A 24,574-nucleotide genomic window follows, 5' to 3' on the forward strand; every position below is an offset into this window, starting at 1 on the left:
GAGTAATTATTTCCTTAATTATTATATGGAATTTCAGAATGTGAAAGGATTTAGAACATCTTCTGGTTCTGGCCCACTGATTCCCACCTTTTCAGTATTTCCTGTATCTTTCTAAATGAAAATGTTCAGAACAGTTACAGATATGTGTACTTAAAATTTGCATGCTCTTCCTCCATATAGATATAAATATTATTGATATTCTGAAATATAGCTTAAGAAAATATTCCTGTGGCTTGTATACATATATATAAATGGATATGTTCTATATATATTTTAATATCGGGGACATTTTTTCATGCCGAAAAGAAATACTACAGCATCATTTTTTATGGCTACAAAATATTCCATTGTATGGTTTTAACATAATTTAATTTCTGATAGATAGACATTTAGATTGTTGCCAAGGTTTTACTATTATTTTCAACATGGTGTTGAGCATTACTATAAATCAATCTTTGTGTCCTTTGTGTAGTTACTGAGGTAGGATCAATTCCTGAATGTGGAATTGCCAGGTCAGAGTTCATATACATTAAAATGTTCATACGTAGCCAGAACACCCTGCAGAAGTTGACCCAGTTTATTCCTCCTCCAGCAGTCTGATTTCTCTGTTCCTGTGCTCTACTAGATACTATCAGTATCTAGTAGTTCCTGTGCTCTACTAGATACTATCAGTCTTTAAATTTTTTGTCAGTGTGATGTATTATATAAAAATATGATACAAGTTTTGTTTAATTTGGATTTCTTTACCGCATGGGGTTAAATGTTGGTTTATAGGTTTTTTTGACCGTTTGTAATTATTTTTATAGCCTTTGCTCATTTTTTTTTGGTGATTTTTGATTCATAAGAAATTTTCATATTTGAGAGGAAAACTTTTTGACATATTTGTCTTTAGCATGAACTTCATTTGTGATTTTTTTGTCTTTTATAGAAATTTTATATTTTAAGTAATTGCATATTGTATACCAGTAGAAATTGGTGCAACCTCCTTGGAAAGCACTTTGGCAATAGGTACTAAAATTTAAAGTATATCCTGTGACCCAGCATTCTGCTTCTAAAAATTAGCCCAGTAGAAACATTTGCAGGTGTGCAAATATAGCACACAGACTTATGTATTACAGCTCTACATGTACATTAATTTTTTAAAAATGGAGAAAATGGTCATAGCAGGTATCTTGAGAATTAGGATTATGAGGAATGCCACTTTCTATTGTATGCAATTTTATGAAATTAAAAATTTTTTTACAATGAGTGTATTGATTTTTATTAGAAAAAAGCTCTAATAGTATAAAAGGAAAAAAGCTATATTTATACACTTGAAAAACAGCTTTCAGTGTATAGACAGATAAGTGCATGTAAAGATTCAAGACCCTCTTGCCGTAGCCATTCATCTGATCACTAAGATGTGATAACACTGGATTTGGAGTCAGACGGCCTGTGTTCAGGGCCTGGATTCTGCCACTCACTGCCACTTGAACAGTTAGTTTTTCTTTCTGCAACTTCAGTTTCTTCATTTCTAAGATGAGAATAATGTCACCGAGCCTTAGAGGTCACCGGTGTTGCAGGCACAGCAAGCTCACACGGGAGTGGCGGTGCGTGTTGGAAGCATTCTGAACTCTGGAGACCCCGCTCCTAAACTGCAGGATTTGTACGCGTAGCTATATGGAATTTTAATAGTTGGAAGAAAATCTGCACTGAACAGAGGAAAAAATTTACAGAGTTCATTGAATTGCCTTTGGGCAATTTCAGATTGCTAATTACTGCATTTGGTTCTACCTTGATTAGTACCTTGAACCGAAGTGTCTGGCAGCCTGGGGCCCATCTAACACTAGTAACAAGTGTGTATTCTGTGGCTTTCACTCGATCTATACATGGGATAGTTTCTAGATCTAGATCTCTCGCCTCTCCCTGAGTTGGTATTTCCAGCTACCTATTTGATGACATTATTTGAACTATTTTATGGGTAACTCAGTCTGTCCGTAACTAAATTAGTCTGCTTCTTTTACAGGTTTCCCATCTGTTTATTAAAAGTTCTTTACCTCATATTGTTAACAGGTCTGCGCTCTAAGTCATCCTACTGTCAGTTCACTCCGTGGACCTGTGTGTTCTCAGTTCCGTTTGTGTTATTCCTTAATCTTAAACGTTACCGCTTCCTCTCTCTTTCTTATTTATCCTGTAGATCCCAGCTCATCCCCTTTATAAAACTGTCTCCCGTTTGAAATTAATCTAGAGTAAATAGGCAAAAGTATATTTATTTTTTACAAACGTTTTCAATTTTTTGTGAAGGACTGAATTATCTCTGGTCCACTTTAACATATGAGGAGTAAATTAAGAATGCAAAAGAACTGGAGAAGATACACATAGACAACAAAGGGTAGCATAATCTCTTCGTCCCTGTTTGACTTTCTGTTCTTCGTATTCTTTTTTCTTGAAAGAGGGACCATAAAATGCCCCCGTAGGAGGAGATGAGAGACAGAAATATAATTATTAGCTGTATTTTGTTCTTTGTTTCTCTCTGGTGATTTCTCCCTTAGGGGTCTGTTGGGCTTATATGATGAGACATGCAAGGTTTTAGCCAGTTAGCTCGATGCATTATTTGAAAGTTCACTGACTCCAGTCTGGAATTGCAGAAGGAGTTGAGAGGAACGAATTCTAGTTGTTCTGACAGACGCATGAAATGATTCAAGTGTGATTGTTCACTTTTTAATTGTTTCATTTTTGTTTCTGGTTTTACTTATAATTTAATTATAGTTTTGTATTCTAATGATCTTTTGTCTGTTTGCCTCCTAATTTTTTGTTATATATTTTATGCTATTATTTATTAAAGTTCTTGTTATACTGTATCGTTATTTATATTATTTCTCATTTATGATCATTTCTGACAAAGCATTTTCCTACATTGTACTCTGGATTTTAGGAAAAATTATTTTTCCTTTCCCATTCTTTTATTTGGAGAATTCCCTGTCTTATGAGTCTTGGTGAAAGGAAGTGCCACCCTCCAGCCAGGGAAACTGAGTGTCAGATGCCTGCTTTACCAGTCCCAGCGGCCAAGTGGCTAGTCTCATCCTGGACTTTGAGTGGAGCATCATTATTTTCAGATGACATGGAAAACCCAAAGGAATAAACAGACACAAATGATTAGAAATAACGGGAATTTATCAAGGTGGTTGGATATAGGATCAGTTTATATTTCTATGTACCAGTAACAGAAAATAAGAAAATATATTTAGAAGGAATATTTTTCTAAAGAAGTGGAGATTGCGGACAGTCCATTCTGGTGATAACCAGTAGTGGGGGTAGTGTTGTCTTTCCAGGGGCCACAGGGGCAGAGTCCAGAGGCATCAAGGACTGATGGTGAGGGCTTTGCAAGCTGTGGCTTGGGAGCATTCTGTGATATCAGGCCGGTCCAGCCTTATTTCTGCCACCTTCCTATCCTGGTTCCTCAGGCAGACCGGAGGTTTTGTGAATTCTCATCATCTTTTAGTCCCTTGTTCTTCTGACTGTTCTGCCCACGTCAGTTTCTGTTGGTTGCAACTAAGATCCTGACTGATACAGGTTGTATCTTGTTCAAAAACACCTCAGTTGCCACCTAAACAGAACAGTCAACATGGATTCACAGGGTAGGTGGCTACATGCTGTTCCAGGTAAAAGGAAAAGACAAAGTGAGTGTTGGAGGCAGGCTTCAGGAAGGATATTGCCTAAATCATAAAAGCCACATTGCTGATGATAACCAATAAAGATCGCTGAGAATTTGGAAAGACAAGTTTAGGTAGCTCATCTATATATCATTCTAATTATTCACACTGTTTCTGCAGTTTGCCTAGAAACATCCCAAAGGCACGTTTAAGTTTTAAGTTTCTAAACAGAAGAATTCAAGTTGAGATTCTGTAATGAAATAGTAAATTCATCATGTTAGAAAAGCACCTAAAGATGGTCTCTGAAAAACTAAGTTTAGAGAATTTCCCCTTCATAGAGTGTTTAATATGTGGCATGAAAACAGTTTTGCTTTTTATTGAGTTGTCTCGTTTTACCGTTGTACATATTTTAGTTTGTATTTTATAGTCAGAGTGCCTGACACCTTTACTAAGCCTACTTTAAATTCTTTTATTTAAACTGGGTTAACAATGCTAGTTAGTCAGCTCACCTATGGGCAGAAATTTGCAGAGCAGGTAGATTTATAAATGAATTCAGAAATTGAATAACCAGAGAGAATTGATTGAATTGCTGTGGGGTTTTTTTGCTTTTTATTTTTCTATTATATATTTTATTTACTAGGAATCATTTCCTATGTACTTAAATTTTTTGGATAGATTATACAATCATATGCTTTAAAAATTATAAATGCGTGTGTTGTATACCTTGAAAAGTCTTCCTTTAGTGCTGTCCCCTAGCCACCGATTTACCATCTCCACTGGCAACAACTGTTTGATTGTGGTTGTACCCATTCAGAGGTATTTAACGGGTATATATGGGGGTATTCCTTCTCCCTATTTCTGCATAGATGGTATAATATTAACTTTTCATATTAGAATATAAAGAGCTATTGATATTTCTTGTCAACTTTGATAAAATGTTTTCTTAGAAAATTTTACATTTTATCCAGGTTTTAAAATTTGCTTTATACAGAGTGGAGCAACTCCCTGATTTCATTGTGTACATGTGTATACTTGTACTCCTCCCTCTTTTTGGATTTGTTAGTTAGTGAACCTGTTTATATTTATTATTCTAAAAACTATCTTTGGGTTTATTATTATTTCTCTTTTTTTTCTAATTTATGTCTTTTAACATTTTTTCTGCTTTTGTTAGTTCCATTTTATACTGTACAAACACCTCGTCCCAGATGCTAAATTGATTTATTTTCATTATTTTTGTTAATGTAAAAATGAATGTTTTTTTCTTTTGAGCATTGTTAGCTGTATCCCATAGGTTGGTATCTTTGATTCTCATTGATAACTATGTGTAATGTCAGTGCAGTTGGGTGAACACCATATAATTGACTTAGTCTTTTCTAGTTCGACAGTCTATGTGTTACCTGAATGTTTTGGAACATTTTTACATCCCAGAGCACCTGGGGAGTGCAGTAGCATCAGCAATGGATAGTAGCCCTCTCTGTAGTCATGTTTTCTCAAGCTCTCATAATTACCTGTTAGTCTTATTTTTAATAAAAGCAAAGGTACAGATTTCATTCTAAGTATTCTTTCACTCATTGAACAAGTATTTATTGAAGTACTGCAATGAGGAAGATACTAGAAGAAATTAAAAATCTTTTTAAAAATATCCATTAGATGATAGATTGTGCTCTTAACTTGTAGTCTCACATTACACAGTAATATTTGTCAATTTTAAAATAAAGATTTGTATTTTTTTTGTAAGTATCAGTTCTACGTGCACATGGTGTAAGAGTCTAGTTAGTTCCACAAATTTCTTTATAGTATTAAACAGCAGTCTCCTGTCTTCACTTTTCCAACCCCCCTTTCCTTTGCTTTTCCCTTCCTCATTTCTTCTCCCTCCGAGACCTTTTGGCTTTTTTAGTTCCTGCTGGCTGGCCCTCAGGTGAAGTGACTCCCTGTCATGCTAATCAGGGATGCTGTTGACATTATTCTTTGATCGTTTTAAAGAACAACTTTTAGTTTTATTGACTTTATCATTTCTCTGTTTTCTGTTTCATTAATTTTCACTCTTTGTTATTTCTCTCTGCTTGCTTTTCGTTTGGCTTGCTCTTCTTTTTCTAGATTTTTAAGGTGAATGCTTAGACTATTGGTTGGAAAGGGTTGTTTTCCCTAATATAGGAAATTTAAAGCTATAATTTTTTCTCTGAGCATCACTTTAGCTGCATCCCATTAATTTTGATATGTCAGGTTTTTGTTTTCATTCAGATCAAAATACTTTCTAACTTGTAATTACTTCTTTCACCCATAGTTTACTTAGAAATATGTTTTTTAAATTTTACCTATTTGTGGATTTCTCAAATTTTCTTCTGTTTGATTTTTAATTCAACTCCATTGTAGTCAGAGGACAGACTTTGTATGCTTTCAGATCTTTTAAGTTGATCAGTATAGTAGTCACCCTTGTCCGCAGGGGATATGTTCCAAGACCCCAGTGTATGAAACCACGGATAGCACTATACCCTACATGTGCTATGTTTTTCCTGTACCTACACACCTTTTCACTTAAAGGAAGCACTCTCTGGCTTCTCTTCAGAATATCTGAATTGTCATCATCACTATTATGTTTTGGGGCCATTATTAAAAAAAGAGTGACTTGAACAAATATATGACACTACAACAGTCAGTCTGATAAACAAGATGGCTACCAAGTGACTAACAGACAGGTGGCATATAGTGTGGACACACTGGATGAAGAGGTGATTCACATCCCAGGCAGGATGGAGGAGGACAGCATGAGATTTCATACGTTACTCAGATGGCATGTAATTTAAAACTTAGGAATTGTTTATTTCTGGGATTTTCCATTTAATATTTTCAGACCACAGTTGACTGTGGGTAACTGAAACCGCGGGAAGCAAAGCCGTGGATAAGGCGCGCTCCTGTACTTGTTTATGAAACTAGCACATGGGGCCTGTGAACAAGGTTCCAGGGTATTTCAAAGCTTGTTTATGGACTTGCATGTGGAACTTACCCTGGACTAAGTGCCATGTGTGCTTAAGAAGAGTGAATTCTGCCGTTGTTGAGAGTGTTTGTAGATGTCTCTTAGGTCAAGTTGATCGATAGTGCCCTTCAAGCCTCCTGTAGACATGCTGATTTTCTGTCTAGTTGTTAGTTGTTTCTGTTCTCGATTTTAACAGGTTACTGTGTTAGTGCAACAGTATTTTGGCCTGTAATTTTTAAGCAGCTAGATTTTAAGATGTTTATTTATGCATTGGTTGTAAATTGTAAAAATGTCGATTGGGAAGAAGTTGTATGTGTATATAATAGTCCATAAAATTCGCTTGTAATTCGACGCATATTTACTGAAACAGTGGCAGTAAGTGCTAGGCATGCATGTCATTGAATAAAACAGAGTCTTCGCCTGATGAAACTTACATTATAGAGGACAGATAAAAAACTAATATATAGTGTGTAAGATGGTAATGAGCCTGTGGAGAGTAAATCAGAGTGAACAGGAAAAGGGAGGACAGGGTTGCAGGGATGGTTTATTAGAGGTCAAGACATTTGGGCACAGACCTGAGGACATGAGAATGAAACAGTTTCAGCAGAGAAATAGCCCTGAGGCCAAAGTACTGCTTGGCACATTTTGTGAAACAGCATGGAGAGGCCTGCGTGGCTGGAGCAGAAAAGGTGAGGTGGTTAGAGAAGGAGTGAGGTGGACCAGATCACGTAGTACACTATAGGCCATTGTAAGAACTTTGCTTTTATTCTAAATCAGAGGACTGGGCCACATAGCAAATATTTAGGCTTTGAAAGCTATACATTCTCTGTTGCAGCTATTTAACCCTGCTGTTCTAGCCCCAAAACAATTGTAGACACTACTTAAATGAATGGGTGGGGTTATGTTCAAATAAAGTGTTGTTTTACAAAAGCAGGTGTCGAAAACAGGCAGCAGTTCTGTTTTGCCAGCTGCTGGTCTAATTAAGATGTAAAGTCATTTGAGGGTTTTGAGTAGGGAAGACACTTGACTTTTTTTCTTTAGGGCACTTTAAAACAGCATTTTGAAATAATTTTAGATTTACAGAAAAGTTGTAAAAATAATACTGAATATTCCTTTCACTCAGCTTGTTCTAATGTTAACTTAGGTAGCTTAATTTTATGTGACTTAATAAAATGCTCAAAACCAGGAACTTAACATTGATATAATACCGTTAGCTAAAGTATAGACTTTATTAAATTTCCATGTTTTTCCAACTCAGGTCACTTTTCTGCTTCAGCATCTAATGCTGAAATACCACATGACTCCTTAATTTCTTCCTATCCATGACAGTTCCTCAGTTTTTTTCTTGTCTTTTATGAACTTGGGCACTTTTAATGAGTACTAGTAAATTATTTTGTAGACTGTCTCAATTTGGATTTGTCCGATATTTTCTCATAATGAGATTGCAGTTATTCATTTTTGGCAAGAGTAACATGTTTTAAAAGGATTACGCTTGTTGCTTTGGTAAGGGCAGAAACAAGATTATTTAGAATTGCAATAATCCAACAGGCTTGAACTAAGATAGTTATGGAGGCAGTGAGAGGTGGTCAAATGAGCATCAACAGAGTAGGAGAATGAAAGGAAGAAAGGCTATGGTGGATATATTGGAAATGAAGAAGTCTTTTTTCCTCCTCTTTCCTTTTAATTTCCTCTTTCTTACTCTTTCAACAGCTTGACCATTTTAGAAACTAGCAAAGCTAATTGTGGTATTTGTTAGCCTTTTTTGGTACATTTGCATTAAATTAAAGTATTATAATTATTAGGTAGATAAGAATAGCTTTTTCTTGGACCATAGGGAAATAAAATTTATTATGAGCTGCCTGCCTTATTCTCATACATGCTTATCCTTTTAGTCTTTTTGATTTGTCACTTGTACATATTACCTTTCTAGAATTCTCATTGGTTCCTTATTCTGTAAAGTTGCACCTGTTCTAGCTGTGATGGAGTTAGTAAAGACTGGACTTATCTTATTGCTGTAGGGAACTAGTAAGCTGGACAAAATGTAGATTCATTTGTTTTCAGACACTAGACAGCAGACTGAGCAGGATGTGATTCCCAGAGAGAGAGAGAGAGAGAGAGAAATAAATGCAGGCAACACGATTGCCCCAACTTTCTGCCCAGAGACACATTTCAGATCATGTTGCAGGAAGCAGAATCCTAAAGACAACATCTGGAAGTTGCAGAGCAGAGTTCCAGAAAGGAGCATGCTACACAGAAAATGATGGTCCCTTTGAACCTTGATTGTTTTGGGCCCCACATGCACAGGCTGGAACTCCACAAGTCTGGGAGAAGAATGATCGGGGGGCTGTAAGCTGGACAGTTCCCATCGCTCACACAGGCCAAGGTCTGACCAGCCAGAGTGGCCCATCCTTCGTAATTATCTGGAGTGTTCAGAGGGGTCAGCACCTTCATGTGAGGGCTGAACTGTCCTTAAAGTGGTCATTCTTTACCAAACCAGAGCAGAGCTTCAAAGGGATTAGCTGATCCACAAATACCTGTCTGCTAGAATCAAGCACAGTACTTTTTAAAAGATAACAAAATCGAGACACTCATTAATGTAGAATTTATAATATCCAGTATTATATAAAAATGTTAGAATGCCAAGGAGCAAAAATAATGTGACCTTTTACCTAGAAGAAAATGTAGCCAATAAAAACGTATTTACAAATGGCAGATAAGGACAATAAAACAACTATTATAAACATTTTCAGGTACTTAACACAGTGAGGAATGGAATGGAAGATATGTAAAAGAATCAAGTGGAACATAAAGTAATAAAATTACAGTGTATGAAATTAAAAATTCACCGCAAGTTCTTATCAAATGAGACACAGTAGAAAAGGTCCGTGAACTTAATAGAATCTATCCAAAATAAAATAGAGAAAAAGACTGAAAAAATAAAGAACAAAAAATAAAGAACAGTGCCTCAGTGACCTATGGGATAATATTAACTGGTATACCGCACGTGAAATTGAAATGTTAGAGGGAGAGAATAATGGCTGAAATTTTTTCATATTTGATGAAAAGTATAAACTCGTAGATTCAAGAAGTCCAGCAAATCCTAAGTAGAATAATTACAAAGAAAGCCACTCTAAAGTATGTCATGATAAAATTGCCGAAAACTGGAGATAAAGAGATCTTAAAAAGAAGCCAAAGAAAAGACACTTTATGTACAGAAAAAGAAAGGTAAGAATATTGTAGAGCAGACTCTTGCTAAAAAAAAGATGCAAGCCAGAGACACTGGAACAAACTCTTCAAGTGTTTTCTTAGATGAATTGTCTTATGTTTCGTCAATCAACATTACACGGTGTTCATGCTACATAGAACCTGATAACATTCAACTGTGTGGGCACCTTTAAAGAGAGGAACTTCATCCTCTATCCCTTATTTAGGTGGGCAACCTGAGGGCCCATCCACTGTGCTCGCTTACCTGCCATGGCTTCCTGGTGTGTCACAAGCCCATTTTGAGTCCCAAGTAAGTCCTTTAAGATCATGTATAGTTTCTTTCAGAACTTGTTGGAACAGGTAGAAAGTGAGTAAGGGTAGAGAAGACTTGAACACCATTATCCACCTATTGATATAAAGTCGTAAGATGTTATTTAGGAAGTCACCGTGATAGGTAGTGGTTATCATCTTATTTTTGTGGCCTCTTTCCAGAGACCATCTTATAACCTCTTTGGCTAATGCAATCTTTGTGTCTTACCAGGACTCATCCCAGTACAGCAGTGTGATCAGGGCTTTTCAGCATCCCATTAATCATGTGTTCCTAGGTGTGTGTGTGTGTGTGTGTGTGTGTGTGTGTGTGTGTGTGTGTGTGTGGTGTATTTACAAATTAATAACATACCTCTAAAATATATCAAAAATGGAGTATTTTACAGTATGATATATTCCAGTGGATTGTCTTGCACATATGCTGTCTCTGGTCAGAGTAAAAGCCCTAATTAACAAAGCCCTAAATAACCTACAGTATTCCGTTTAGTGTTTTGTTTATTTTTGTAGATTTGAATAGAAACATCAGATTTAGGATTAAATGTCAAATCATCAGAGAGACTTTTCTTTGACAATCCTGTTTAAATAGGTCATCTCTGTTTTTCTCTATTACTGTATACTCTTTTTTAGCACTTAAACAGTTATATGTATATATAACTTTTTTATGAACTGCATTTTCCACTAGTTTTAAATTCCACAAAGCAGAGATCTTGTCTATTTTATTTAGTAATCTGTACTCAGAACTTAACAATATGGCTGTGATATGGATATAAATATGTATATATATCCACTTATCTCCCAGCTTATGGGGTAGGCACTGGGTAAGTATTTGTAGAATGAAATGACTAGAAAGACAGTAGTAAATTTACATAAGAAGAACCTTTTTTAAAACCAATTTTTACCTTTCTTCATGTTATTTAAAACTCAGTTCTTTTAATTCTATGTGCTCTTTTAATTTGGTCCTTAAAATTTCTTTCTCTTTTTCCTCTGGGTAACTGTTTTATAGCAGCCTCAGGTCTCTAACATTTGCAACATTCTTTTTTTTTTCATAGGAAATTCCCTCTAACTTTCTATTTTATACTTTGGGCCATTAGAATGAATTTCTATAATTTATTTTTAGTATCCTTTTACTCAGATCTCTGCTTCACACATTTCTCTGTGCAGTGGTACAGAACACAGCAGTTGTGGCATATTCAAAAGCGATTGGTTGATTTTAATTGAAGGTCTCCCTGAAATAAATCAGTTGACTTTGTTGCAGTTTTCTGACGGCCATGATGTTTCACAAAGCTGTACTTCTTTTCAAATGGGACTTTACAAATTACTGATTTATAATAGCAAAGATGGGAACTTATCTCTTACTAGGGTTTAATTGATTCTTAAGCCAAATATGTATCTTGATGAATTGTTCTACGCATGAGTATATATTGGTGAATTGTGGTCAGTATTAGTGGCTTGTTTAAACCTGATTTAATGCTTCTTAAATTTTTCCTTATATATCCCTAAGAGAAGTCGTGTGACCTTGTACTCCCACAGTTCCACTCACACAATCTAAAATACTTGTTTTTTTACATTTAACTTGATTGCTTAGGTTTTTTTTCTTTTATAATTCACATAAGATACAGTTCACCTATTTAAAGTCACAGTTGTACAGCCATCATCTCAATCAATTTTAGAAAATTTTTGTCACCCAAAAAGGAACTTTGCCATCACCCATTAATACCACTCACTCTCTCCTCAACCCTAGGAAACTATTAATCTACTTTCTGTCTCTCTGGATTTTTATATTCTGGACATTTTATATAAGTGCAATCATATAATATATGACTGGCTTCTTTTATTTAGTATAATGTTTTCAAGATTCATCCATGTTGTAGTATGTATCAGTAATATCTCCTAGTTTTAATATAAAAATATTTAACTTCACTTAATCATGAAGAATGCTTGATTCTTCATGATGCTCTTGTTACATATGTCCACTTTCCACCTATCCTAAGTATACCGTGTTTACATACCCCTAGAATATACATATCCCAATTTTAAATTCACAGATATATTCTCAGAATTGGATGATAATACTATGTTTTAAGAAGTCTCCACATGCCTTTAAAAAATTGCAGAAAAAAGTGCTCTCTTAAATCAAGAAAGCCCCAGATCTCAGAGACTGCCTGTCTTATTGCCAACATTTGAGTGGGGGAGAGGCAAGTGGAGGCCCTGATGGAGTCACAGATGGCCTGGCTGTGTGTTCTGGCCAGTTACATGACCCTCAGAAGAGCCTCCTCAGCTAATGCCAGGAAGGGTTGATTCTGCCATATGAAAGTGGCACCAAGTACAGTCCAAGCGAATCTTTTGCTAGTTCTGTCAATTAGCATGCAACATGAGAGTTATATGTAGTATTAGATATGGAGCATTTGCATTTCATAAATTTTAATACAATTACATAATAAATCTACATTCACATAAGTTTATTTGCCCTCCCCCTCCTTAGAGAGCCTAGTAGAGACAGGGAGCTGGTCTTGTTAATATTTGCATTCCTCTTTTCCTTGGATAGGCAAAATAACTGGCACTCAGCAAATGCGTATCAGATTGAATTTCAGGTTGTTGCTAAATTTATTAAAGTTTTTATAAACAAAGTCTTGATCATGTTCTTCAAAATTAGAGCCTGATGAGTAGTAAGATACTCACTGGTTAAATATGTGGATGATAATTTATCAAAAAAGACATCCCTACTGTTTGTGTTTATATAGGAAAGTACAGAGGGTTTTGAGCTGTGGTCCAGTTGTATCTCCATAGTTCCTAAGAGTTTGTGGTCTTAATAAGATGTCTCATCTTAAGTTTTTTAATTTAATGATAAAAATAGGGATTACTTTTAATTAAAAAATTAAAGTTAAAATATTCTTCAAGAAAACTTCTTATAAAACATTTTATCATTCAAAAGTTTTGTAATTTCCAGGGTTAAGCTTTATCTTTTTTGTTTGTTTTTCCTTAAGTTTTAAGCATTTTGCCAGACATTATCACGTAGATCAAACTTGATGCATAATTGATTTCTTTCAATAATCGAGCATTTTAATATAAGCTGCCACTGCATTTAAAATTGATAGGGGTTTTGGATCGTCATATGTATATAATTTAAAAGTACACAAGTCTGGTAAATGTTTATTTCTAATTGTGGTAAAAGTGCTCTTGACTTGGGTTCTCATTGTCAGCCTGATAATAATAATACAGAATAATACCAAAGCGTTTTATTATATTTTTATCATTTAATATTATAGTCTCCGAGGTATTATTTCCTCCCACCTTTTTTTTTGATATGACAGGAAACTGAGTCTCGGAGAAGTGACTTACTTTTACACTTGATCTTAGCCAAAAGGCTGAGAAGCGATAGAAGTGACTTACTTTAAATTATACAGGCCAGTAGCTACAGAGGCAAATCTTGAACCTAGGTTTTATGATAAAAAAATATAGTATCTTATTTATTCTTTACTTAGTTTGGATGTTTTAGAAGTAGAAATTCTGTGCTCAGTTTTTTTCTATTGAATTGAATATAGACAGTTGAAAATAATAAAGACAGCTATCTGCTTATTGGATTAGTAAGTACTCAGTGGTCTATAGTGGTACAATAAAGTAGAATACAGAAATGCAAATCCCATTAAATTGTCTGAAAATTTAACGTAATGTTTTCGATGAATGTTTCAATTATTTAATTTTGAGTTCAGTATTAAAAGTTAAATAAAAATATAAAAGCAATGAACGTAGGTACAATTTTTTTTCTTTCCCAGACAGATATTGATTATGTACACGGTGTTATAGCCAACCTGGAGAAAGAGTAAGTTGTTCTTAATTATGGAAGTGAAAATAATCATTACTGTTATCTCTTCGCTTTCTGCTAAAAAAATGCCTTTTGTAGTTCATTTCTCTTGGAGTTCAGTGTTCTTTGGGCCACCTATAATTGGTCTTTTATATTGTCATAAAGTAGGTGCATATCTATCCAGTTATCCGAAGGGATAAATTGGTGTATTTCATTATAGAAAAGACTTGAATGTTATATGTACGTTACATTATCAAATAACTCTTTAATCTGGAAGACAGTGATTAGAGAGAGAGTCATATGAGATTATGTAAATCTTTCCACCTTCTGTTTACCAAGCAAAAGTTTTTCTGACAGAAGAAAATCTAAGTATGGGTGGTGAATACACAATGCAATATATATATGACTGTCGAATTATATACTTGAAACATTGGATTTTGTTGATCAATGTCACCTTGACTTTTTTATTAAAAAAATTTAATAAAATTTTTTTCTGCTGTCAGGGCAGATAGTCATGTAGCAGTTTCAACCTTCGGTGCTAAACTATGTCTAAATCTGTTCTTTCGTTCTGCAAAGCTTGAGGAATGATTTACTGTGAGCAAGGCACATCACAGTTAACATTTAAAGAGCTTAGTAAATTTCATGTATCATTAGTTTTTAAAATATTGCCTTCATCGTTTTAAAAGTGACATCATAAAAGTTTGTCTTGATATGGGTTTCTTCATTGAATTGTATCTGTTTTTTGCCCCCAAAAGACATATTTTCTATTTAAAAAGACAAAAGAGAAGCAACAATTATTTACCAAGTCTAGGTTTAAAATAATATGGCTCTATATTTGTCTATCATGATGCTAAAACCAGAGATTTAAAAAAATATATGCATAATTTGTTATTAAATTTCATTTGTTAGAATTTTCCTCAAGTGCTCAGTTTCTTGGCAGCCTCATGGAAACACAGTTTAGCCTCGACTCCTTGCTATAGGACCAGGGCAGTAAGTCCTGGCCCCTCTACCTATGGGCCACATGGCATGTCTGTGGTGCTCATGCAGTGGGTCCATTGATTCCCTTTTCCCTCAGTTTGTAGGAAAACCACACCAAAAAACAAAAGTGCAGTTAAGCCCTGAGAACATTTGTGTGAAGGCAGGTAATTAATTGCACAGGCATTTTGTGGAGATTTGCAAAAATGAAATAAGAGAGAATGCAAATAAGAATGAAATTACATTCGAGTCAGTAAAGACGGATTGGAAAAACTTGAGAACAGAATTTCTCATCCTTGGCACTGTTGACATCTTGGTCTAGATAATTCTCTGTTGTGAGGATGGTCTCACACGTTGTAGGGTGCTGTAACAGCATCCCTGGTGTCTACCCACTAGATGTCAGTACTGCCCATAGTTAATGACAGCCAGATGTTTCCAGACATTATTGCTCAGTGTTCCCGCAGCGGACACAGTTGCTCCCAGTTGAGAAATGCTAGTTTAGAATGACACATAGTGTATAACCCACAACTAAACCTTCCTGAAAATTGAAGAATTTTGATTTATGCATAAATACATATATATAGACACACATTCATTAGTTTGTTTTTCTTCAGCTTCTCTTTTTCTGTGCACCTTGATTTGGTTTCTTAAAATCCTTATACTTTTGGGGAAAATAATACCTGCAGTTGGCCTAGGGTTTCCATGCTACTCTGAGGGTAGTGGCATTTTACAGTTTTTAAAGCATTCTTTTTAAAAAACCTTGCGCTGTTGGAAAAATCTGTATTTTCTTGCTAATCACTTCATTGAACACATTGTGACCATAAGAGTATACCTTACTGATGTGTTTTATGTTAACACAGTTAATTGGGCATGAAGATAAATCAAATCCCACAGAACTTAAATAACTCAACTAACCTTTCTCATGATAGATTTTCTAAAGAAATCAGTTCTGGTTTGGTGGAAATAATATCACCTCCTGAAAGCTATTATCCTGACTTGACACACTTAAAGGAGACATTTGGAGACTCCAAAGAAAGAGTGAGGTGAGTCTGTGCAGTTCGCGGCCCCGCCTCTGTGAGTATAGTACATGGTGAATGCAGTTCTTGTTTATCAAAGCTTACTTAACACACTTTAGGGTTGGGCTGATCAGGGAGAACTAAGAGATTTTTGGATATTTTATTGGAAATTCTGTGGAGTTTCTGATGAGAGGTTGTATTCAGTAACTTAATAATTTTTATAACTGCTGCTCTGGTGTTGTGACTTTTCTTAGGAGTATATTCATTGAAACTTAGAAGTTAGTCCAGATAGTAATCTCATGTCTGTGTGCAACATAAATGAGAACTGACTCAACAGAAGTGAAAAAACAATAATACCGTTCTGCAAAATTATATTGCCATATTGTTAGTTGGATTTATTTGTAAATCGCTAAACTTGAAGAGCATAAAAACTTCCATTCTGTTGTTATTAAAAAACAAAGTAATCTAAGAGTTATTGATATTTTGGAATTTCTATAACCAGAGGAAAGGAAATAATGGTGTTTCAAGAAGAGATTTATTATATTTCTTGAGTTGTTAATTTGTCCCAAAGGCAGATAATTGGTTAATTATCTCTCAATAACTGTAATTATATTTTTAGGAAATTTAAGTTTGGTCGATTTTGGTTAAAAAAAAAAAAATCTAGGTAATCTCATTAAATTCAGACCAGCCTGTGAGCTATATTCTGAAGTTTGCTTAGTGTGAGTCAAAGCTTTTATTGTTTTTTTTTTTAACTGGCTTTTAGAACCACTTCTCTTATTCAGCATTAGTCAGTGTGTTCCTGTAGGCTACCAGGATTCACTGGAGGGACTCAATATTGTAAATTTTAATATGATGTTTTGGGTTTTTTAAGCATTCAACACATTTTTATTTCTATCTGTATTTAAAGCGCAGTCTTAGAGATCAGAGCAGTGATCCCCAAAGTATAATTTTTAAAGCACTAGTTCCCACATATTTTAAGATATTACTGAAAAAAGGGCCAAGGAAGTTTGGAAAATTTTGGGTTAAAAAATTTTTTCAACATAAAATGTATTTGCTACTGGATGTCTCAGTGCCTGTCATACAGCACCACTGTGTTTCCAGGAGGGTCGGCATTGCTTCTGGGGCTTACTCAGACTCCATTTGCCTCAGGACATGTCAAGGACTAGCGTTGGGGATACTTTTAGAAAAAGGCTTCACTAGAGAACAGTGGACTCTCTTTCACTCTCTCCTAGTGGACGTATTATGTATGTGTGTTTATATATCTGTGTCTGTTAGATACGTATCGCGCGCGTGTGTGTATGTTTGTACATCATGTATATATGATATGTACTGACTATATATGCAGTATATGTACATGCTATAGAATATTGTATGTTACATATCATAATACATATTATAAAATATACATCCAATCATATTTTGTTAAATTTGTCTGATTCCTAACTTATTTTTGAAAATATTTCAGATGGAGAACCAAGCAAAACCTAGATTATTGTTTTCTAATGATGTATGCTCAGGAGAAGGGTACATACTACATTCAGGTAAGTGTGGGTTTCTTTTAATGTTTTTCACACTTTTAAAGAAAAAGTAATATCAAGGGTATATTTTCATTAAAACAGGATGTTTTGGAAGTGTAAATCCTCTAAAATCCATAAGATCATAACAGTACACCAGAGAGCAAAGGATCTGCCCCAGTCATCAGGGGTGGGGCTCTGTGGTTGCACTGTGCTCCAGCACAGACACTAGCTCTCCGCTTGGTGGTTGGATTGTGGGCAGTTCACTGTCTCCTCCTCCCTTTTGTCCCATCCTTCTGTCTTCTCTCATCCTCCCTCCCTTCCTTCCTCCCTCCACTGTTAAAAAGATTTAATTATTTGGAAAATTTTAAAGAAGGATTTCCTTATAATTTTTTTAGTGGTCTTATGGTAATATAGTTTTTTTTGTATGCAGCAATGCACTTACATTTATATCGAAGATAATAAAACTTACATTTAGTTCTAATGACCCAAGTTTTAGCAGCATGGCTCAAAGAATAAGTTGATAATGACGATAGGTCTTAAGTTAGCCAGGTAGGCAGGCGACATCTTAAATAATCTAGGAAGCTCTTATTTCTTTCAAATCTCATTCTCCTTAATGATTTAAACTTAAATTTCTCTATTGGAATTTCATCTCTTTAACTCAAGATCTTTATCCATTATTTGAAATGCAGACACCGCTGAGAGATATAGCACACCAAGCCTGTCAGTTATTTTTTGTCAGTATAAAAATGTTCACTAGGTTTTTTCCTCAGAGGATGTTTTGATGAGAATGGCAAGAAGAGACTCTGGGTCTCTGAATCAGAAAGGAAATGGTGGGCAACTATTTGGATAGGGGGGTGAAGAAAGAAGGAAAAAGCCTGGTATCTCATGGGAAGGAGGACTTATTATAGACAGACTGTGTCTCCTGTGGCATGTTACCTCAGGCCAGCTGCATCCAAATGTGCACGAACCCTTCCTTGCTTCCCAGAATGGGAGATGGGAATGATGAGAGTGTCAGAATATAACACTGTATGTGACAATGTAGAACAATTGTGTGTATAAAAACATGATCACTATCCTAGATTTAGAGAGTACACTTCCTGTAAATACCGTAGAGAAGTCTTATTTTAATTTCAAAATAATAATTTTAAAATCTTTTATTTTAATATATCCCAAATATTAATGTAGTTGAACCTTGCTGTTTATCCTAGGGCCGGCCAATATGTAAATATTTACATTATGGTCAAGAACTTTATAGAGAGAATTTAAAAATATATTTATATCGCTTTTAAAATTTGCTTTAAATTTCTCTCCAAGGAGAGAATTCATGGAACCTTCAAGCTTTTTTGTGAATATAGGAAAAGTAAATATTTAGGAAATTATGGAGAGGACGGTGTCTAGAAAGAGGATGGTAAGGAAAAATTCCATCAGGCACAGTCAGGTATGTAAGATAACACCAGCAACTATGAACTAGCTTTTATCTCCTGCTTACCATGTGTCAGACATTGTTCTTAACAATTTATGCTTTGCATATATAAATTCATTTAATACAACTCTTTTTTACAAGAACAGGATCATACTGTACATACTGTTTTATAGCTTGTTTTGTTGTCACTTACCATATCGTAGACACCTTTGTATTGCCAGTAATTATAGATTGGCGTAATTTTTCATTGCTTCTTGAAATACCATTATTCAAGTTATCATAATGACCTTATTGTTGGTCGTTTAGGTTATTTCTGTTTCAAAGGTGAATCCAATGAACATTTTTAAAATTACCCAGTTTGTCCAAAAATACTGCCTCAGAAGGGAAGTAGTTGGCTTTATATTCTCCACATAATCTCATATTATATGAAATTCTCTGAGTAAATTCATTATGATCTGTAAAGTATTGGTGGGAAAAACACATTTGCCTCAGTCTGATGCTAGTCTGGTATGTTTATAAAGGATAGAAATCACCTGGCAAAATTTGGGGAGAATTAAGGTGAGGAGCAAGGAAGCAGAGGAATCTCACCCAAGTTTCATAATTATTCTAGGGATGTGACTTCATGGTTGCAGATGTTGTGGGTGTATCCTACCCATGACTTATAATGATTGCTTCTCAAAAGGCAGTGGGGTCAGAGGTTACTCTGCAGAATTGACTTGGAATTGAAGACAGTGTCTTCTGGAAACTGTTCAATTCAAGCATTTCATAGGAGGTGCTATGGAATTCTTACCGTATCACATAATGAGGCACATTCTGTCTGCTTGTCCTGCTTTTAGTGATGCTGAGTAATCAGTAGGTTTAGTGGTGTCAGCTTCATCTCTCCTTTCCAAAGCTCCCCAGCAGCCATTCAGCCTGTGGTTTCAGCGTCCTTTGATTATTTTTCCCCAGATAAGTTATTTCATGAAAGGTCAGTTTTCTAGTTTCTATAATTTCTAATGTTGTTATAAGCTGAATTCTTCTATAAAGAGCTTTCCCTCTATAACTGTTTGGTTACCTTGAAAAATAGTTCACAAGGAAAGGCAGAATAAATGCTCAATTCTTTCTCTCTGTTAATTTCTAAAGTTGGTACCATAGCAGTCTCCAGTGGTGGCCATTTTTAAAGTATCTTGTGAACTCGTGGATTTTTAAAATATGTTTGATTTCCCTCAGTCCTTGCAATCATTATTCATGTTGATACTGACATCAGTGCAACATGGACCAGTGGGAGTCTTCATATCAGCTCTTGTGCTCTCTCCATGTAAGCCTGGTGATCCTCGATCACTTTTTCACTGACTAGCATACCTTGTATGTGTCCTGTCCCACCCAGGTGTGGAGTCCTCTGTCTCTAAGGAGCCCCGTTCCTGTGAGAGGCTGATGGTATTTGGGACCACAGTCTCGGTGCTTAATGCTCAGTGCTATCGTGGTATCTCTGCTTCAGCAAAAAAAATCACATCTATATTGATATTCCTATTTCAAATGTAAGCTTATGGGGTTTTTACTTACTTGTTTTTGAATTTAAACATATGTTTACTCTTTCATTGAAAGTCTTGGTTTTTAACATTGTCCTAATAACAATTATTTATTAATTTTTTTTTTTTTTAGGTGAGGCAATCCTTGGTTGACCTCACAGATTGCAAGGACCTTGTCAGTTTATAATCCCTTACTTATTTTTTTACGTCTACGGCACCTAGTCTTCCTGGGTGGTCTCCCATCTAAGTACTAACCAGGCCCGACCCTGCTTAGCTTCCGAGATCAGATAGGATTGGGCTTGTTCAGGGTGGCATGGCCGTAGACAATAACATAATTCTTTTTTCTATAGTATGCCTAAAATAGTTTCAAAGTAACACCACCAGTATCATTGCTGACAATTAGACTACTAAATGCAATTTAAATTTTCTTTGCCTTTTTCCCCCTTAGAATATATCCTGATGTATATCTATATCGTCAAAATTCTGTGTTTGAAAGTCAGTTGAAGTAATTCTTTATGCTGTATGGCCATGCTGCCATCTTGTTAGGAAACTAGGTTCATTTGTTTCAGTTTGTTTCCTGTTTTTAGGGTTTTCTTTCTTTTTGGTTATAAAAAATGTAACATTCCATAATCAGAACTTATGTAAAGCAAGATACAGTCACAGAAGTCTCACTTTTATCCCCATCCCCGTCACTGTTTCCTCCCTCCCCCTTGGGTAGCCACTGTCGTTTTTGGTTTCTTTTAAAAGATTTAAGTAAAAAATGCATTTATAATCAACCTCTTTCTGATACTACATTTGTGTACTATAAAAACAGTATTTTGCATCTTGGTTTTTAGCTTCATGCAGTACTAGCAATCACTAACAGATATGTTAGATTTTTGAGTGGCTCTTGCCATGACAAAACTCAGGTTTCAGAGAAGCACATATGTTCACTAAAAAACCTGAACATGAAGGTTCACAGCAGCTTTATTCATAATAGCCCCAATCTGGAAACAGCTCAAGAGTGCTTTGGCAGGCAAGTGGTTAAACAAACTACAGCACATCCATGCCATGGAGTACCAAATAATGAAACGAAATGGACCGTTGACGCTCAGGAAATCCTGGATCTCGGGGGAATTGTGGTTCCATTTATGTAGCATTTTTGAAGTGACAGAATTCTAGAATCAAAGTACAGATCACTGGTCACCAGAGGCCTCGGAGGGGCCAGGGAAGGGAGGGAGGTGGTTGTGGATGTCAGAGTAGTATGAGAATCCTTGCGATGGAACATTCTGTACCCTGACACAGTGGTGCTGGCCCAAATCGGCACGTGGTACAATCACATGGAACTAAACACACACTCACCTGAGTGCATGTAAAGCTGGAAAAATCTGAACAAGGCTGATGAGTTGTATCAAGGTCAATTTCCTGGTTGTGATACTACTGTATGGTAGTGATACTGGAGGATGTTATACTAGGGGAAACTGGCTGAAGAGTGCTTAGCCTCTCTCAACTGCAATATGAATGTACAATTATCTTAAAAACTTTTTAAAAGGTGAAGCTATTTGAGATGTGAGAGTGGAACAGAGTAGTTTTTCTAGTTTAATTAAAAAAAATGAATTTATATATGGAATCCAAAATTAGTATACTAATTTTAAGTAGGTATTTGACTATAGTATTTACATCTTTATGTATTTAAATTCACCCCAAACTTGTTTTTGAATTTACTTATTGGAAAAATTTGGAATTATCTAATGTCATCCTTCCTCGGGGTCATATGCAATAAATGTTTAGGTTTGAGCAAAGGGACTCCCTCTTTCAGAAAGCAAGTTGAGGTGCCAGCATAGCTCTCCACATTGTCTAGTTTTCCCTTCAGCTTCCCTGAAAGATATGTCTTTTCTGTTCACTGATGTAGTCCCAGGATTTAGTGCAGTGTTTGGAACATAAAAGCTCAATAAATATTTGGTGAGTCAATATCGTATCTTTCCAAATAACTACTGTTTCTTCACAGATAGGAAGAAGAAAGCTTATAGGACTTAAATACATGAAAAATCTAAATACTAAAATAAGTGAAAATTACTTAGAAGGTAATTAGAAATAATATGAAATTAAGAAAAGGTTTTTTTAGGAACTTAAATCATCCTGTGACTTTAAAATTTTATGAAAGGAGATTCTGGGAGGAGGCCTTTGCATACATTCATCATCACTGCTCTGTCAGCTCCCTGTTAAACTGATAAAAATCCCAAGCATAGTAACACATGGTACTGGCGGAGCACATGGGGTTACTGGCACTCCGTGAACTGCTACACTTTTTAAGTATTCTGAAAATATCTTTTAAAATATAAAAATGGAACTTTTAGGAATCTCCTGCAGAAGTGAAAAGCACTAGTACAGAAGTATAAGCCTATTATTGCAGCATTGTTTGCACTGACAAAAAATGAGAAACGACCTGGATGTTTGCCTGTGAGCAGGGCAGAGTTGAACGAATTGTGTGTTGGTAGTGTGGAACATTGTGCACCTATTAAAAAGAATGGTTCAAATATATATTTATTAACCTGGGAAGATAGTCATGCTATTTTAAGAGGAAAATAAAGTTTTATAGTATGATCCCTTTTTAAAAAATAAAAATGTAGATTTAAGTGGGAGCCCTCGGTGCGTCCATGAGTGCTGCGTGCCCATACCGGTGTTGGGTGGCTGGAGGACAGAGAAGGAAGGCCACTAGCCTTTTTTTTTTAATTTTCTCTTTGACTTGGTATGTGTATTATATAAAAAGCAAAAAAATGTAAAAGGCCTGCAAAAACTCTTTTTCTTTGCAAAGAAAAAAGACTAGTGTGAAATCATGTTGGGCATTATAAGGGACCACACAAGAGTGTCCACGGGGTGGCAGTGTCATTCCCCATTGTGAGAGGGGCAGCCCAACCGACTTGCCATGTGCGTCTTCCATTTTATTTTCCTCATTTCCTTTTAATAAAATTTAACTTTGTATTTTCATCATTTTTGACCATTGTTTTCTTGATTTTCATTATAAAATGTGCTTGAATTTCTTTATAATATAATCTATCTAAACCTTCCTGATCTATTAATATGATTGTTCAACTTTTCCTAGCTCGAAGATGATATTATTGTCAAACAGAATTACTTTAACACTATAAAAAATTTTGCCCTTCAACTTCCTTCTGAGGAATGGATGATACTTGAGTTCTCCCAGCTGGGCTTCATTGGTAAGAAAAATGTCAGATTTATCTACTTTTCAGAAATAACTGTGACTCTTGGGATCTTAAACTAATTTTTTTTTTTTTTTAACCTCAAAATTGTCTTTATTCTCTGAAAGTGGATTGCCTTTGAGGAAATCTAGCTTAGGTAAGCTTCCATGTCTGAAATGACGGAGGTGGACCTAAGTAGGATTTGGAAGTTTCTGAGGTGGTAGTGTTTACTGAGGAGTGCTACAAGGCAGCTCTGCTGTCCCTTTATGTCCCCACATGGAGCCAGCCCTGGTCCTGCTGTGCGCGTCTGGGCTCTTCTCTGGCCCTTCAGTTCCTCTTTTATAGCCCAGTGCTCTTGCAAGAGTGGGATTCTTTTAAAAAGAACCCCAAACCTCACCAACACTTTTCTAATATGAATTCCTGATATTTGATGCAGCCCATGAAGTTCCTGTTTAGTCATTGATTTGTAAGTTTATCTGTTGCTTTTATTAGTTAATAAAGACTAGTCAGAGTGCTCATTTTAAAAGTTTTAACTAAAATTCCTAAATTATCCAACTGAGGAGAATATGTTTAAAGTTGAAAAACTGAAGGAAATGTACAGGTCTTAAAAAACACCCAGAGGATAACATTTCACTTCCTGTAGCCCTTTAAATCTTTGAGTGTTCAAGACTAGACCTTTAATCTCATCATTTATCTTGAACTTAAGAGTCAGAAAACATCTTTAGATGGTTTAAGTAAAGACAGAAAAGTTTTTTTTTTTTTTCCTAAACCTCTTAAGTTTCTTTTTTTATGAGAAAAATCTTAAGACATGAAGGAAAAGTCTCTGGCTTGCTTCTTGAACCCTTTGAGCCAGAAGTTGGATGATGAGTTTGAAACAGAAAGTCAGGACTTCTGTACTTCCATTTATACCCAGGGAACAGTTCGGTGTTTAGCTAAAGCACGTTGGTTTGTTTTTGATCAGACAGGTGGGGGACATTATTCATGATGATTTATAGCTGAAAGCACAAGATTTAGCAC

At 35.5% G+C, this 24,574-nt stretch overlaps 1 protein-coding gene and 1 pseudogene across 1 annotated transcript in view; one reads left to right on the forward strand and one right to left on the reverse strand.

The window, feature by feature from the left end:
- MGAT4A (mannosyl (alpha-1,3-)-glycoprotein beta-1,4-N-acetylglucosaminyltransferase, isozyme A) overlaps positions 1 to 24,574 on the forward strand; it is a 92,212-nt gene that overhangs the window by 51,317 nt on the left and 16,321 nt on the right. Inside the window, exons 5-8 of the mRNA XM_006909416.3 lie at positions 13,911 to 13,957; positions 15,844 to 15,957; positions 17,396 to 17,471; positions 23,461 to 23,575. Of these exons, the coding sequence (XP_006909478.1) occupies positions 13,911 to 13,957; positions 15,844 to 15,957; positions 17,396 to 17,471; positions 23,461 to 23,575 (352 nt within the window). The remainder of the gene's footprint in view (positions 1 to 13,910; positions 13,958 to 15,843; positions 15,958 to 17,395; positions 17,472 to 23,460; positions 23,576 to 24,574) is intronic.
- LOC112477874 lies at positions 20,585 to 20,703 on the reverse strand (annotated as a pseudogene).

The sequence above is a fragment of the Pteropus alecto genome, unplaced genomic scaffold (genome assembly GCF_000325575.1).
Source record: "Pteropus alecto unplaced genomic scaffold, ASM32557v1 scaffold223, whole genome shotgun sequence".
NCBI lineage: Eukaryota > Metazoa > Chordata > Mammalia > Chiroptera > Pteropodidae > Pteropus > Pteropus alecto.